Source organism: Coregonus clupeaformis, chromosome 1 (assembly GCF_020615455.1).
Source record: "Coregonus clupeaformis isolate EN_2021a chromosome 1, ASM2061545v1, whole genome shotgun sequence".
NCBI lineage: Eukaryota > Metazoa > Chordata > Actinopteri > Salmoniformes > Salmonidae > Coregonus > Coregonus clupeaformis.
The window spans coordinates 33695605-33711983 of record NC_059192.1 but is presented as its reverse complement, the minus strand read 5'-3'; the positions used below and the strand labels follow the sequence as shown (position 1 = coordinate 33711983).

General features: G+C 43.2%; 1 protein-coding gene across 1 annotated transcript in view; it reads left to right on the top strand.

The window, feature by feature from the left end:
- The window catches only part of LOC121567117, a 51628-nt gene extending 46922 nt beyond the window's left edge, over positions 1-4706 (top strand). Inside the window, exons 26-28 of the mRNA XM_045219978.1 lie at positions 1290-1329; positions 3006-3068; positions 4348-4706. Coding sequence (XP_045075913.1) covers positions 1290-1329; positions 3006-3037 — 72 coding nt within the window. The 3' untranslated portion in view covers positions 3038-3068; positions 4348-4706. The remainder of the gene's footprint in view (positions 1-1289; positions 1330-3005; positions 3069-4347) is intronic.
- Positions 4707-16379: the final 11673 nt, after the last annotated feature.

The window sequence follows — 16379 nt, the reverse complement described above, 5'->3', positions numbered from 1 at the left end:
ACTAAGTTGATGGTGCGCTTCGCCAGCCTGGCCCGGCCTGTTCCTGCCCCTCGCACCAAGCCTACGGTGCGCGTCGCCAGCCCGGCCCGGCCTGTTCCTGCTCCTCGCACCAAGCCTACGGTGCGCGTCGCCAGCTCGGCCCGGCCTGTTCCTGCTCCTCGCACCAAGCCTACGGTGCGCGTCGCCAGCCCAGCCCGGCCTGTTCCTGCCCCTCGCACCAAGCCTACGGTGCGCGTCGCCAGCCCGGCCCGGCCTGTTCCTGCTCCTCGCACCAAGCCTACGGTGCGCGTCGCCAGCTCGGCCCGGCCTGTTCCTGCTCCTCGCACCAAGCCTACGGTGCGCGTCGCCAGCCCAGCCCGGCCTGTTCCTGCCCCTCGCACCAAGCCTACGGTGCGCGTCGCCAGCCCGGCCCGGCCTGTTCCTGCTCTTCGCACCAAGCCTACGGTGCGCGTCGCCAGCCCAGCCCGGCCTGTTCCTGCCCCTCGCACCAAGCCTACGGTGCGCGTCGCCAGCCCGGCCCGGCCTGTTCCTGCCACTCGCACCAAGTGCCGGGTTCTGATAGTCTTAGAGTAATGGTTGCTAGTTAAATGTTAGTTTTTTTTTACTGTATTTGATGCCACAAAACAACTTAATGAGAAAATGAAACAGCAGTTTTTTTATCTGTTTTTTCTTTTTCATAAATTAGCAAACATTTCTAAAATCCTGTTTTTGCTTTGTCATTATGGGGCATTGGGTGCAGATTGATGAGGCCAATTGTTTATTTAATCATTTTTAGAATAAGGCTGTAACGTAACAAAATGTGAAAAAAGTCAAGGGGTCTGAATACTTTCCCAATGCACTGTACTAGAAGAGAAGTAGAATCGGATAAAGCAAAGTCACAGACAAATGGAGGTTACAAAAAATAAAAACATTGAACTTGGTGAGACAGACTTTTAATATTCACATAATCATTTTTTAATTATAAACACTGTTACAGAAGAATTTCCAGAATTTCTCATACTGTACTATCATACATTTTACATTTTTACATTTATAGTCATTTATCAGACGCTCTTATCCAGAGCGACTTACAGGGTTAAGTGCCTTGCTCAAGGGCACATCGACAGATTTTTCACCTAGTCGGCTCGGGGATTAGAACCAGCAACCTTTCGGTTACTGGCACAACGCTCTTAAGCACTAAGCTACCTGCTGCCCCATGTCATACATGTAGTATCAACTCAGCTGCCTTGCATTTTCGCCTAATGTCCCAACACAGAATTTGCATGTCCTTTGTCATCTCATAACATCAGGTACAGGATCTGATGACTGAAGGGAGAAGCAAGATGACTGGTGAGTCTGATCTATAAATCTCAGTGATTTTTTCCAAACAAGTACAAACAAGTAAGTCATTTTTGATTTCATATGAATTAAACATTTTAATTACTCTGCCATTTTTTAAGTCATGTCACCCCCGTCTTTGTCTTTTCCTAAATAAGTCTATTCAACACACCGTCGTTGTTAGAATCTTGATATCACCAACAGAGTTTGTGTTATAAGCAGTTTTAGGAGGGAGGGCAAGTCAATTTTCCCCATTCCTCTTTTCCCCAACCCAACAGTTTACTGCCATCTGACAATGGCCCATCGAAACTACACCTAAACTATATCAAAACTAATTTCACACATAGGCCTATAGTAATAGATGAAGCCTAACAAATCAATGCTATCTAGCTAGCTAAGTTTTGCTTCGTTGGACCTTCGTTTACAATGTATGCAATTTCAGTTTGTGTAGTTGTTGGTTTAGCTTTCTGTAACTTTGTAGAGAGTACGGTGTAATGATCATGCTGTTTAATCAGCTTCATGATATGCCACACCTGTCAGGTGGATGGATTATCTTGGTAAAGCAGAAATGCTACTTAAGAGGGATCTTTAAAAATGTGTGCTCAAACTTTGAGAGAAATAATATTTTTGGGCATATGTAAAATTTCTGGGATCTTTTATTTCAGCTCATGAAACATGGGACCAACACTTTGCATGTTGCGTTTATATTTTTGTTGAGTATACAGTATACAGTCTATCGTGCGTGCAACCAGTCCTTTAACAAATCTACCCCGACCAGAAGATACTATTGTCAGTACGGTCTGCATGTGTAGGCGCATATTGCGTCATGATTGCAAGGTGTCCCGATATCTTTTCCAACTGACCCGTTATCTGGTTTTAATGTCCATTCTAGAATGACCTTCTAGCCAATCAGAAATGAGTATTCAATAATGCTGTGGTATAAAGCTTTTATAATTAGTAAATCGTTTATTCATAATTCTTTAATCAATATGCCATCCATATTATGTTTAATATACTGTAGGTCCTTATCAACCATTTACTAATAATTAGTTAAGTCTTTTTGCATTGCATCATCTAAAATGTGCGCTATTTATACTTTATAAATACTTTATAAATGTTTTGAGTGACCAGTGTGTAATTTCTCACAAAAGGATGGACATGCCATTGGTAGACATTCCAGCAGTACCTGATGCTCCTTAAGGTCTCAAAATAGCCTAGAACATATCAATGGTTATAGAATAAGCAGACCACACAGGATGTAAATAAAACTGTTGCAAGGAATTGACGAAGAGTTGTAATATGAATGTTTTACTGATGTTGTCAACCTCGCAAATGCAAACTAATCATAAAACAGGGAGATGTAGCCTACACACAACAGCTGGCCGGACCGCCCAGTTTTCCTCGAGCAGATTTGTATTCCTTCATTACTACTGATATGTGATTGAGGTAGAAATGTTACATGTATGATTTGCAGGTAGAAATGTTACATGTATAACCTTTAAATGCTTCAAGTGCTTCAGTCTTTTAACCGCAGACTATTTTCACACATTACTTTGTTTTTGCGCCACCTTTACTGGGCCTTTAAAAGTAGTAACTCTTTCATTTATACGTAATGAGAGGGTTCAGCAAAATAATGTACTGAGATATCCTAAGCGGTCTATGGACTGATCTTAATCTCTCCTGGACAGATTCTGCACCTAAACCGAAGAATCGGTTGTGACGGGATGGAATGTACAGGATAAAGAGCAGCAGTAGGTCCATTGTTTGGGTTTTCGTCGCTGATTATTTGTATGTAACAGGATTGGGTGAAGGTGGTGCTTAAACTTCGACTGCTCTGTGCATGTGGAGGGGCGGGGGGTTTTAAAAAGTGACATCAATAAGGGATCAAAGCTTTCACCTGGATTCATCTGGTCAGTCTATTAATGTTTTGTACACTGACCATTTTATTCCAAAACAGTCACATTGTTGTGATGTGAAACTTCAGACACTTTATGCAGATCAAAATAACGTTTTAGTTTGAAAATGCTAACATAAGCGTTTCTTGGCAGTGACTGTGTGGATTGTAGTCACTCCTTAGAGCAGTCTAATCTCAGTTAACCCAGAAGTAAAATCTTGCTAATTTGGTCAGCTGCGTGATTAAGTTCTGGGTCCACACCTGTTAGAAATTGGGAGTTCCAGTTTGCGAAGTCTCCACCCTCGCAAAAGGAAACTCTCAGCCCCCACAAAAAATTATCTGCATAATTAATACACCCCTGGGCTCCATATCCAGCTCTCTGAAAGCCTCTTGCTTGGTGTCACACATTTTGTGGTGCATGTTTGTCTCTTAAGTATGAAACATGAAGTAGGCCTATACTCTATAACAAAACAATTGCACTTATATACAATAAGATGGTAATATCCTGACAATTTCAGATGTTATCAGCTACTGTATACACTGAGTGTACAAAACATTAAGAACACCTTCCTAATATTGAGTTGCACCCGCTTTTGCTCTCAGAACAGCCTCAATTCGTCGGGGCATGGACTCTACAAGGTGTCGAAAGCATTCCACAGGGATGCTGGCCCATGTTGACTCCAGTGCTTCCCACAGTTGTGTCAAGTTGGCTGGATGTCCTTTGGGTGGTGGACCATTCTTGATACAAACACGGGAAACTGTTGAGCATGAAAAACCCAGCAGAGCAGCAGTTCTTGACATACTCAAACCGGTGGGCCTGGCACCTACTACCATACCCCGTTCAAAGGCACTTCAATCTTTTGTCTATCCCATTCACCCTCTGAATGGCACACATACACAGTCCATGTCTCAAGGCTTAAAAATCATTTAACCTGTCTCCTCCCCTTCATCTACACTGATTGAAGTGGATTTAACAAGTGACATCAATAAGGGATCATAGAGTGACCAGGTGAATCCAGGTGAAAGCTATGTCATGGAAAGAGCAGGTGTTCCTAATGTTTTGTACACTCAGTGTATATCAAACAGTAAATGGGTGAATGGTCTGTATAGTCATCGTTTCTTTGTAACTTTCACAGAAACATATCCTTAGCCTTACACGAGATAATCAGTGAAAAGTTTGGAGAAGAATCCTGAATGCAGGTGTAAATTCAACGCTCATGAAGGTGTCTATAAGCATTGATGTCGGATGTCATAAATTCTCATGTATACCCATTTAATAATGTGTTACCCATAAAGGATATATTCTACAGTTACATATATCACATTGTGAATATGGTCGTGGCCTTGTATCATTTTAAGATGTAAATGGTTCATTCGTTTATTGTTGTTCAGTAAACTTTTGTTTTTATCAGAGTTGCACTAATGTGTCATATACTCTTGATGTCAATGAGGAACGAACTGAAATCTAAAAGATTATGTTATCACGTGAGCCTAATCAGCCATGTCTTTGGAAAATAAAATGTATTATGAAATTAAATTGTCTGAGGACTTTAATTTGAGTGTATTTTCATCCATTTTAGGGGACCAAAAGTATTGGGACCAATTCACTTACTGTATATGTGTATTAAAGTACTTAAAAGTTAAGTATTTGATCAGTGTACGGTTCGTTTAATCAATATCCTTACAAATTTTTCTTATGTCGTCCACAAGATTTGAATTAATGAACAGTGACGGTGTGGGTGTAGAGAGGAGGGGCTGCAACAGGATAGGTGTGCTAGCTCTTTTTAAAGTAAAAGCTGTGTGACTCTCTCTGATGCTACTTGACCATCGCTCCAGCTAGCTAGCTTTCGCCAGGTTAGTTATAAATAAGTGCCACTAACAAGGAATGTTAGTTAGTTAACTAGTTAACTGCCTTCCTTCAATGCTTGGTGACTTTACTGACAGACAAGACAGGGAGTTTATATTAAAAGCCACCAAGCATCGAGCTAAAGGCTAAAGCTAGCTAGCTATCATACCAAACAGGTGTGTGTGCGTGTCTGTTTATCTGTACACTGTACAAGGATCGTTCAAGACTATCCAGCCCCAGCTAACACGGCTTGACATACCAAGTTTTGACCATCACCCTTGCTCTGCCATCAGGTGAGTATGAATTAAAGATGCACTAAGCAGAAATGCTCCGCCATTTCCTGGTTGCTAAAATTCTAATAGTTCGCCTAATTTCAGTTTATGTGACAAAACAAGCAAGTATAGTGTAGAGAATCAGTGTACCATCTAAACTCCTGTGAAATATATTTTCCATAACCAAAAATATTGTATTTTCAGCTGTTTGAAGCTGGTGTACAAAACCGTTAGTAAAAGAAGCAAAAACTCAACTTAAAAACAGGAAGCATAGAAATAGCGCACATAGAACAGATCCACCGCTTCTTAGACTTGATTGTTTAATAGTCACATGTACAGGGTTGCAGGTGTGATTTCAGGGTACAGTGAAAATCTTAGGCTTCGAGCTCCAACATGCAGGACTAAGTGAAATAAAATAATACAAATGGTAATAAAAAACAACAATATAAATAGCAATATATACATAACAGCAACTGTGGCAGTGATGAATAAATACATGTCCATATGTGTGGAGGCAGAGTAAAGACTGTTGAGGGGGTGGGATGTCCATAGGGTGAGCAGCAGGTAAGGTAAGTGAGGATGTGGGGGAAATGTCCATGGGGGGTAGCGAGGGAGGGGGTGTCCATAGGGGGAGTGGCAGGGGGAGGGGGGAGCAGATAGCTGACTAGTGGTGGCTATTCAGCAGCCTGATGGTCTGGGGGTAGAAACTGTTGGTCTGTCTCGTAGGGCAGACAGTGTGCACCCAATGGTGTGTTCGGCTGCACGCATCACCCTCTGAAGAGGCAGCGGTGGTGCCTTCTTCACTATGGTGTCCGTGTGGTTAGACCATTTCAGCTTCTCTAAGATGTGTACGACAAAGGAATTTGAAGTTATTGACCATCTCCACGGCGGTCCCCGTTGATGAGGATGGGGGCGTGTACAGCCTGGTTCCTGCTGAAGTAAACAATCAGCTCCTTTGTTTTGCTAACTTTCAGGGAGAGGTTGTTTACCTGGCACCACGCCGTCAGAGTGCCTACCTCCTCCCTGTAGGCCGTCTCGTCGTTGTTGGTGATCAGGCCTACTACTACTGTCGTGTCGTTAGCAAACGTAATGTTGGAACTGTGTAAGTCCACGCAGTTGTGGGTATACAGGGACTACAGGAGGGGACTGAGGACGCACCCTTGTGGGGCCCCCGTGTTGAGGATCAGTGTGGACGAGGTAATGTTGCCTACCTTCACCACCTGGGGGCGGCCCGTCAGGAAGTCCAGGACCCAGTTGCATAGAGAGGAGTTCAGACCCAGGGCCGTGAACTTTGTAATGAGCTTAGAGGTGATATGGTCTTTTGACTAGCCTCTCGAAGCACTTCATGATGATGGAAGTGAGTGCTACTAGTCATTCAGTTCAGTTACTTTCCCTTTCTTGGGCACAGGGATGATGCTTTCAATGAGAATGACAGATCTATAACTCACATTTTTATGTGAATTTTGTTGGGTCGCTCAGAAAGTTACATGTTGCAGCTTTAATTATCAACAATTGTCTATATGGTGTAGGTAGCTATCTATAGGTGGTCATTCCCTCCACCTAATAATGGCAGAGATGAAAGGAATTAAGATGGGTCGTTCAATCTTTCAATAATTCTCAATGGTAACTAGTGAGTATAGGTGAGTTTATCTGTAGAGAAATAGGTGGCCATACTGCGTATTCCTGCGTATGGCCACCACTACACCTGCACATATAGGCAGGCACAACACTTCTGCCATTCCCTGCCTTGCATGGTATGGCTTTGTATATACTAGAGCGCTCAAACTATACTCTGGACCTGGAAGCCAGTTCCACTGCCTTTTTTCATTGTTCCTTTCTAATCAGGGACTGATTTGGACCTGAGACACCAGGTGGGTGCAATTAATTATCAGGTAGAACAGAACCAGCAGGCTCTGGACCTCATAGGGTAAGAGTTGAATACCACTGTACTAGAATGTAATGACATATTTCCCTCTTTGTTTAGAGGGACAGGGACAGTGTGTTATGTGCGATTAACTAAATTGACTTTGTATTTGACTCTGTGTGTAGAATCTTTATTCTCCATAGAGACGCTGGATGCAGGATTACAGTCCCTTACAATCACATCCTACACATGTTCAGTAGAGAAGAACATCCATAGACATGGAGCTGCTGCAGCAGTTAGACCACTTCCTACAGGGAACACACACACAGGAATGGATGAGTACACACACACACGGTCATCATTTCCACATAGAAAGGCTTAAAGTCTGCACCAAGAATCTTATGAGAAGTATTTCTGTATATTTGTTTGGGTGTGTGTGTGTGCATGTGTCTGTGTGGTGTGTGTATGTGTGAGGTAAGGGGGCAGAGTGAGTGTTTCCCGATGTGCTCTGTTAGAGGGTATGTATCTGAAGGCTCTAGCCTGTGTGTGTGTGTGTGTGTGTGTGTGTAGGAAGTGAGGATGCAGACTGTGTCGTACCCTCTGTCCTCTCTGAAGGGGTTAGTGAGTGAGGGCTCTAGCCTGCTGCTTCTGCTCCCTCTGAGGAAGAACATCTTGAAAAACATGACCTTCCTCCCCTTTTACCAGGACACACACATCTCAACCTCCACATAATGTTTGTGCGTGCATGTGTGTCTCCGTTGTTTTTGTCCTACTCATAATACTCACAAAAGTGTGTGTTTTTTGTGAGAGATACGAGTGTGTTCACTGTTCTATGAAGTTGATGTGTGCTGTCAGTTGTGTTTGATTTAATCTCGTTCCCAGACACTTCCGCCCAAATGTGCGAAGAGTCTGGTGGGCCAACACGTCAAACTGTGGTCAGAGGGAGCTGGGGTGCAGACGGCGGACAGCAGACGGTGGGAGTGGAAGTAGTGGAGGTGTTTGGGGTGGAGAGGAGAGGAGGGTGGACTCAGTGGAGGACATCCCAGCCACTTGGCAGTGTTGGCATTGCTACTTCCTACCTGACAGGTAAGTGGACATCACTTCTACTTAATCAATCAAGCAATTTTTTTTTACATCAGCAGTTGTCACAAAGTGCTTTTACAGTAACCCGGCCTACACCAAGGGAACCTGTGACATACAGGGCACCACTGCTCCCACCATCTCTTTCTCCCTGCGTGATGTCATATCCTGTTCCTGTTTAGGCACCTGGTTAGCTGAGTGCAGGTGGGCTCTCATGTCAACATGAGGCCCCTGCTGCTCCCGCTCCAAATACACACAGGTACACACATACACACACACACACACACACACACACTATTAGGAATGTTCCCCTATTTACATGTTTGTGTGTTGTGTGTCAGAGTTGAGGGATGATAAGCCAGTGTTTGAGAAGAGGCGTCTGGTGTGGGAGGAGCCCCTTACCCTTAAACCACCAACTCCTAAGTTTCCAACATGACCTGACTGACGTGTGTGTGTTACAGGAGGAGTTGAAGGCGGAGCATGCCTCGTACCTGTGGCAGCACCCGGAACTCCACGCCATGATGGCTGACTTCTTGCAGTTCCTGTTAATACGAAAACCGAGCAACGTCTTCATGTTCGCCCGCAAGGACTTCTCTCCCTTCGCCTCCCGCCGACCCCCGGGAGGCACCTTCAACACCTCCTCACCTTAAGGACCAACACTGTGCTTGCGTCTCAATAGTCTAGTAGCTTCCTCCAACTTGTCACTAGTATGTACAGAGGCCTTCGATCATCAAATATGAATGCTTTAATGGATGTTTTTTTGTATTTTATTTTGTCATATTGTTTTTACTGTCTAATGTTTTTGTATGAGCTGCACTGAAACAAATCCCAATCAACTATGTTGCTATGGCAATCACAAGAGTTACAGTTGTGTCAGCTGGTGTGAATTAAATATAATTTATTATTTCATGTGTCTTGTGTATTTTCTATGCTCTTTCTGTTAAGAACTTTATCCTCGAGTGTGATCATTTCAGTAACTGCTACTTTGCTTTTGCCCTGATGTGATCACCCCATACATTTGTAAGAATAAATGTATAAATTAAAGTAATGCTATGTCTGTATGATCTGGTTTCTGAATGGAATACTTTGTTGAGCCTACCTTTAACTGGCCTTTACCAAATTTGTCAGGACAACATGGTGTTGATATCTTTTAAACTTTAACCGCAATTCTGATTCAACCACAAAGGATTAAAGACCATTAGCCTGTCTTGGGGGGAAGCTAAACATTTTTTACGAAGGACCATCAGGCAATGGAAGGGCTTGTTGCTGCATTATGCTCCACAGGGAGCAAAGTACTGTACTTTCTATAGTCGTTGTCTCTAATGCTGATAAACCTGTGTGTAACACATGTCCTGTTGGATGAGCAAGGACTATCAGCTAAATTGAATGCAAATTACAAAAAATACAGTGTGACCTACACACTGCTTTCAGTGTGGCAGTCAGTGAGAAAGTTCAGAGGTCACTCACCTCCAGTGGTGTAAAGTACTTAAGTAAAAATACTTTAAAGTACTACTTAAGTAGTTTTTTGTGGTATCTGTACTTTACTTTACTATTTATGTTTTGGACTACTTTTACTTCACTACATTCCTAAAGAAAAGAATGTACTTTTTACTCCATTCATTTTCCCTGTACTCTTTACATTTTCAATGCTTAGAAGGACAGGAAAATTGTATAATTCACACACTTATCAAGAGAACATCCCTGGCCATCCCTACTGCCTCTGATCTCGTGGACTCACTAAACACATGCTTTGTTTGTAAATGATGTCTGAGTGTTGGAGTGTGCCCCTGGCTATCCGTAAATTTAAAAAACAAGAAAATGGTGCCTTCTGGTTGGCTTAATATAAGGAATTTGAAGTGACTTATACTTTTACATTTGATACTTAAGTATATTTTAGCAATTACATTTACTTTTGATACTTAAGTACAGTACCAGTCAAAAGTTTGGACACACCTACTCATTCCAGAGTTTTTCTTTATTTGTACTATGTTCTACATTGTAGAATAATAGTGAAGACATCAAAACTATGAAATAACACATATGGAATCATGTAGTAACCAAAAAAGTGTTAAACAAATCCAAATACAGTGGGGGAAAAAAAGTATTTAGTCAGCCACCAATTGTGCAAGTTCTCCCACTTAAAAAGATGAGAGGCCTGTAAACGTCAACTATGACAGACAAATTGAGAAAAAAAAATCCAGAAAATCACATTGTAGGATTTTTTATGAATTTATTTGCAAATTATGGTGGAAAATAAGTATTTGGTCACCTACAAACAAGCAAGATTTCTGGCTCTCACAGACCTGTAACTTCTTCTTTAAGAGGCTCCTCTGTCCTCCACTCGTTACCTGTATTAATGGCACCTGTTTGAACTTGTTATCAGTATAAAAGACACCTGTCCACAACCTCAAACAGTCACACTCCAAACTCCACTATGGCCAAGACCAAAGAGCTGTCAAAGGACACCAGAAACAAAATTGTAGACCTGCACCAGGCTGGGAAGACTGAATCTGCAATAGGTTAGCAGCTTGGTTTGAAGAAATCAACTGTGGGAGCAATTATTAGGAAATGGAAGACATACAAGACCACTGATAATCTCCCTCGATCTGGGGCTCCACGCAAGATCTCACCCCGTGGGGTCAAAATGAACACAAGAACGGTGAGCAAAAATCCCAGAACCACACGGGGGGACCTAGTGAATGACCTGTAGAGAGCTGGGACCAAAGTAACAAAGCCTACCATCAGTAACACACTACGCCGCCAGGGACTCAAATCCTGCAGTGCCAGACGTGTCCCCCTGCTTAAGCCAGTACATGTCCAGGCCCGTCTGAAGTTTGCTAGAGTGCATTTGGATGATCCAGAAGAGGATTGGGATGTCATATGGTCAGATGAAACCAAAATATAACTTTTTGGTAAAAACTCAACTCGTCGTGTTTGGAGGACAAAGAATGCTGAGTTGCATCCAAAGAACACCATACCTACTGTGAAGCATGGGGGTGGAAACATCATGCTTTGGGGCTGTTTTTCTGCAAAGGGACCAGGACGACTGATCTGTGTAAAGGAAAGAATGAATGGGGCCATGTATCGTGAGATTTTGAGTGAAAACCTCCTTCCATCAGCAAGGGCATTGAAGATGAAACGTGGCTGGGTCTTTCAGCATGACAATGATCCCAAACACACCGCCCGGGCAACGAAGGAGTGGCTTCGTAAGAAGCATTTCAAGGTCCTGGAGTGGCCTAGCCAGTCTCCAGATCTCAACCCCATAGAAAATCTTTGGAGGGAGTTGAAAGTCCGTGTTGCCCAGCGACAGCCCCAAAACATCACTACTCTAGAGGAGATCTGCATGGAGGAATGGGCCAAAATACCAGCAACAGTGTGTGAAAACCTTGTGAAGACTTACAGAAAACGTTTGACCTGTGTCATTGCCAACAAAGGGTATATAACAAAGTATTGAGAAACTTTTGTTATTGACCAAATACTTATTTTCCACCATAATTTGCAAATAAATTCATTAAAAATCCTACAATGTGATTTTCTGGATTTTTTTTCTAATTTTGTCTGTCATAGTTGACGTGTACCTATGATGAAAATTACAGGCCTCTCTCATCTTTTTAAGTGGGAGAACTTGCACAATTGGTGGCTGACTAAATACTTTTTTTCCCCACTGTATATGTTATATTTGAGATTCTTCAAAGTAGCCACCCTTTGCCTTGATGACAGCTTTACACACTCTTGGCACTGGTACTGTATGTTACAATAAAACAAATTAATTGTTAGTGAATTCATTGAGTTCTGTAAATTGATGAATCAGTGAACATCTTTGCCAGCTGTCCAATTTAATGAATTGATATGTGTTGGGAGTATACATATCCCTAGGAAATAAGGGCAGCAAAGTTATCCAAAAAATAGCACTTTCATTTGTAACTTTATTCTTACATATTTATTGGGTGATCAGAGCAAAAGCAAAGTAGCAGTTACTGAAATAATCACACTCAAGGATAAAGTTCTTAACAGAAATAAAGCATGGAAATATACAAGACATTACATTTATTTAATTTAATTTACACCAACTGACATAACTGTAAATCTTGCAGTTGCCATATCAACAGAGTTGATTGGAATTTGAATCAGTGCAGCTCATACAAACAAAAACAGTAGAACAGTAAAAACAGTATCACAAAATGAAATACAAAACATCCATAAAAGCATTCATATTTGATGATCTCGAGGGCCTCTGAACATACTAGTGACAAGTGCTAACCAGAAGAGTATTGTCCTCACTAAAGTGCCTGTGGGAGGAAGTTACTAGACTATTGAGACACAGCCACAGTGTGTGTCATCAAGGAGAGGTGTTGAAGGTGCCCCCCGGGGGTTGGCGAGAGGCGGAGGGGAAGAAGTCCTGGCGGCCGAACATGAAGATGTCACTCGGTTTCCGTAGTAACTGCAAGAAGTCAGCCATCATGGCGCGGAACTCCGTGTGCTGCCGCAGGTACGAGGCATGCTCCGCCTTCAACTCCTCCTGTAACACACACACGTCAGGTCATGTTGGAAACCTAGGGGTTGGTGGTTTAAGAGTAAAAGGCTAGGTGAGAGTAGGGGGTAATGGTAGGGTGTAGGGAAAGACTAATATGTCACCTTTCTTTCCAGGAACTTGGAGTGCATCTGCATGTCCTCCTCCCACACCAGACGCCTCTTCTCAAACACTGGTTTATCATCCCTCAACTCTGACACACAGCACAAAAACATGTAATTAGGGGAACATTCCTAATAGCGTGTGTGTGTCTGTGTACCTGTGTATGTGTGTACCTGAGTGTATTTGGGGCGGGAGCAGCAGGAGCCTCATGTTGACGGGAGAGCCCACCTGCACTCGGCTGGCCAGGTGCCTAAACAGGAACAGGATATGACATGACATAGGGAGAAAGATATGGCAGGAGCAGTGGTGCCCTGTATGTCCCGGGTGCTGTAGGCAGAGTTACTGTAAAAGCACTTTGTGACAACTGCTGATGTAAAAAAATATATAATTTTGCTTGATTGATTGATTGTATAAGTAGAAGTGATGCCCTCTTACCCGTCAGGTAGGAAGTAGCAGTGCCAACACTGCCAAGTGGCTGGGATGTCCTCCACTGAGTCCATCATCCTCTCCACCCCAAACACCTCCACTACTTCCACTCCCACCGTCTGCCGTCTGCACCCCAGCTCTCTCTGACCACAGATTGACGCGTTGGCCCACCAGACTCTTCCCGTATTTGGGCGGAAGTGTCTGGGAATGAGTTTAAATCAAACATAACTGAGAACAAACATCAACTTCATAGAACAGTGAACACACTCTTATCTCTCACAAAAAACACACACTTTTAGGAGTATTATGAGTAGGGCAGACTAAAACACACACACACACACACACATGCAAGGACACATGGACACACTCACAGATGTGTGTGTCCTGGTAAAAGGGGTGGAAGGTCATGTTTTTCAGGATGTTCTTCCTCAGAGGGAGCAGAAGCAGCAGGCTAGAGCCCTCACACACTAACCTCTTCAGAGAGGACAGAGGGTACAACACACACATACATTTTGGAGTAACTTTTATTTTAAATAAGATTATAATATGTTTCTGTACACTTTTACATTAATGTGGATGCTACCATGATTATGGATCATCTTTAATGTACCTGAATAATGATGAGTGAGAAAGTTACAGACACCTGTAAAAATAAAGAAAAACCCTTGAATAAGTAGGTGTTCTAAAACTTTTGACCGGTAGTGTATGTACAGTTGAAGTCGGAAGTTTACATACACTTAGGTTGGAGTCATTAAAACTTGTTTTTCAACCACTCCACACATTTTTTGTTAACAAACTATAGTTTTGGCAAGTCAGTTAGGACATCTCCTTTGTGCATGACACAAGTAATTTTTCCAACAACTGTTTACAGACAGATTATTTCACTTATAATTCACTGTATCACAATTCAAGTGGGTCAGAAGTTTACATACACTAAGTTGACTGTGCCTTTAAACAGCTTGGAAAATTCCAGAAAATGATGTCATGGCTTTAGAAGCTTCTGATAGGCTAATTGACATCATTTGAGTCAATTGGAGGTGTACCTGTGGATGTATTTCAAGGCCTACCTTCAAACTCAGTGCCTCTTTGCTTGAAATCATGGGAAAATCAAAAGAAATCAGCCAAGCCCTCAGAAAATAATTGTAGACATCCACAAGTCTGGTTCATCCTTGGGAGCAATTTCAAAATGCCTGGAGGTACCACGTTCATCTGTACAAACAATAGTACGCAAGTATAAACACCATGGGACCACGCAGCCGTCATACCGCTCAGGAAGGAGACGCGTTCTGTCTCCTAGAGATTAACGTACTTTGGTGCGAAAAGTGCAAATCAATCCCATAACAACAGCAAAGGACCTTGTGAAGATGCTGGAGGAAACAGGTCCAAAAGTATCTATATCCACAGTAAAACAAGTCCTATATCGACATAACCTGAAAGGCCGCTCAGCAAGGAAGAAGCCAGTGCTCCGAAACCGCCATAAAAGAGCCAGACTACGGTTTGCAACTGCACATGGGGACAAAGATCGTTTTGGAGAAATGTCCTCTGGTCTGATGAAACAAAAATAGAACTGTTTGGCCATAATGACCATCGTTATGTTTGGAGGAAAAAGGGAGGACTTGCAAGCCGAAGAACACCATCCCAACCATGTAGCACGGGGGTGGCAGCATCATGCTGTGGGGGTGCTTTGCTGCAGGAGGGACTGGTGCACTTCACAAAATAGATGGCATCATGAGGAAGGAAAATTATGTGGATATATTGAAGCAACATCTCAAGACATCAGTCAGGAAGTTAAAGCTTGGTCGCAAATGTGTCTTCCAAATGGACAATGACCCCAAGCATACTTCCAAAGTTGTGGCAAAATGGCTTAAGGACAACAAAGTCAAGGTATTGGAGTGGCCATCACAAACCTCTGACCTCAAACAGGGAATTTTTACTAGGATTAAATGTCAGGAATTGTGAAAAACTGAGTTTAAATGTATTTGGCTAAGGTGTATGTAAACTTCTGACTTCAACTGTACATGTAGGTAGGGGTAAAGTGATTATGAATAGATAATAAACAGTGAGTAGCAGCAGCATAAACAAAAAGGGGTGGGGGTGGGTTTCAGTGAATATAGTCCGGGTAGCCATTTAATTAGCTGTTCAGCAGTCTTATGGCTTGGGGGTAGAAGCTGTTAAGAAGCCTTTTGGAACTAGACTTGGCGCTCCGGTACTGCTTGCCGTGCGGTAGCAGAGAGAACAGTCTATGACTAGGGTGGCATAGGATCTTCCTCTGACAGCGCCTGGTCTATAGGTCCTGGATGACAGGAAGCTTGCCCAAGTGATGTACTGGGCCATACGCACTACCCTCTGTAGCGCCTTCCAGTCGGAGGCCGAGCAGTTGCCATACCAGGCAGTGATGCAACCAGTCAGGATGCTCTCGATGGTGCAGTTGTATAACTTTTTGAGGATCCATGCCAAATCTTTTCAGTCTCCTGAGGTGGAATAGGCGTTGTCATGCCTTCTTCACTACTGTCTTGGTGTGTTTGGACCATGATAGTTTGTTGGTGATGTGGACACCAAGGAACTTGAAGCTCTCAACCTGCTCCACTACAGCCCCGTCGATGAGAATGGGGGCGTGCAGGCCCTCCTTTTCTTGTAGTCCACGATCATCTCCTTCGTCTTGATCACATTGAGGGAGAGGTTGTTGTCCTGGCACCACACGGCCAGGTCTCTGACCTCCTCCCTATAGGCTGTCTCATCGTTGTCGGTGATCAGGCCTACCACCGTTGTGTCGTCTGCAAACTTAATGATGGTGTTGGAGTCGTGCTAGGCCACGCAGTCATGGGTGAACAGGGAGTACAGGAAGGGACTAAGCATGCACCCCTAAAGGGTCCCTGTGTTGAGGATCAGCGTGGCAGATGTGTTGTTACCTACCCTTACCACCTGGCCAGTTGGTCAGCGCATGCTCGGAGTACATGTCCTGGTAATCCGTCTGGCCCTGTGGACTTGTGAATGTTGACCTGTTTAAAGGTCTTACTCACATCGGCTACGGCGAGCGTGATCACACA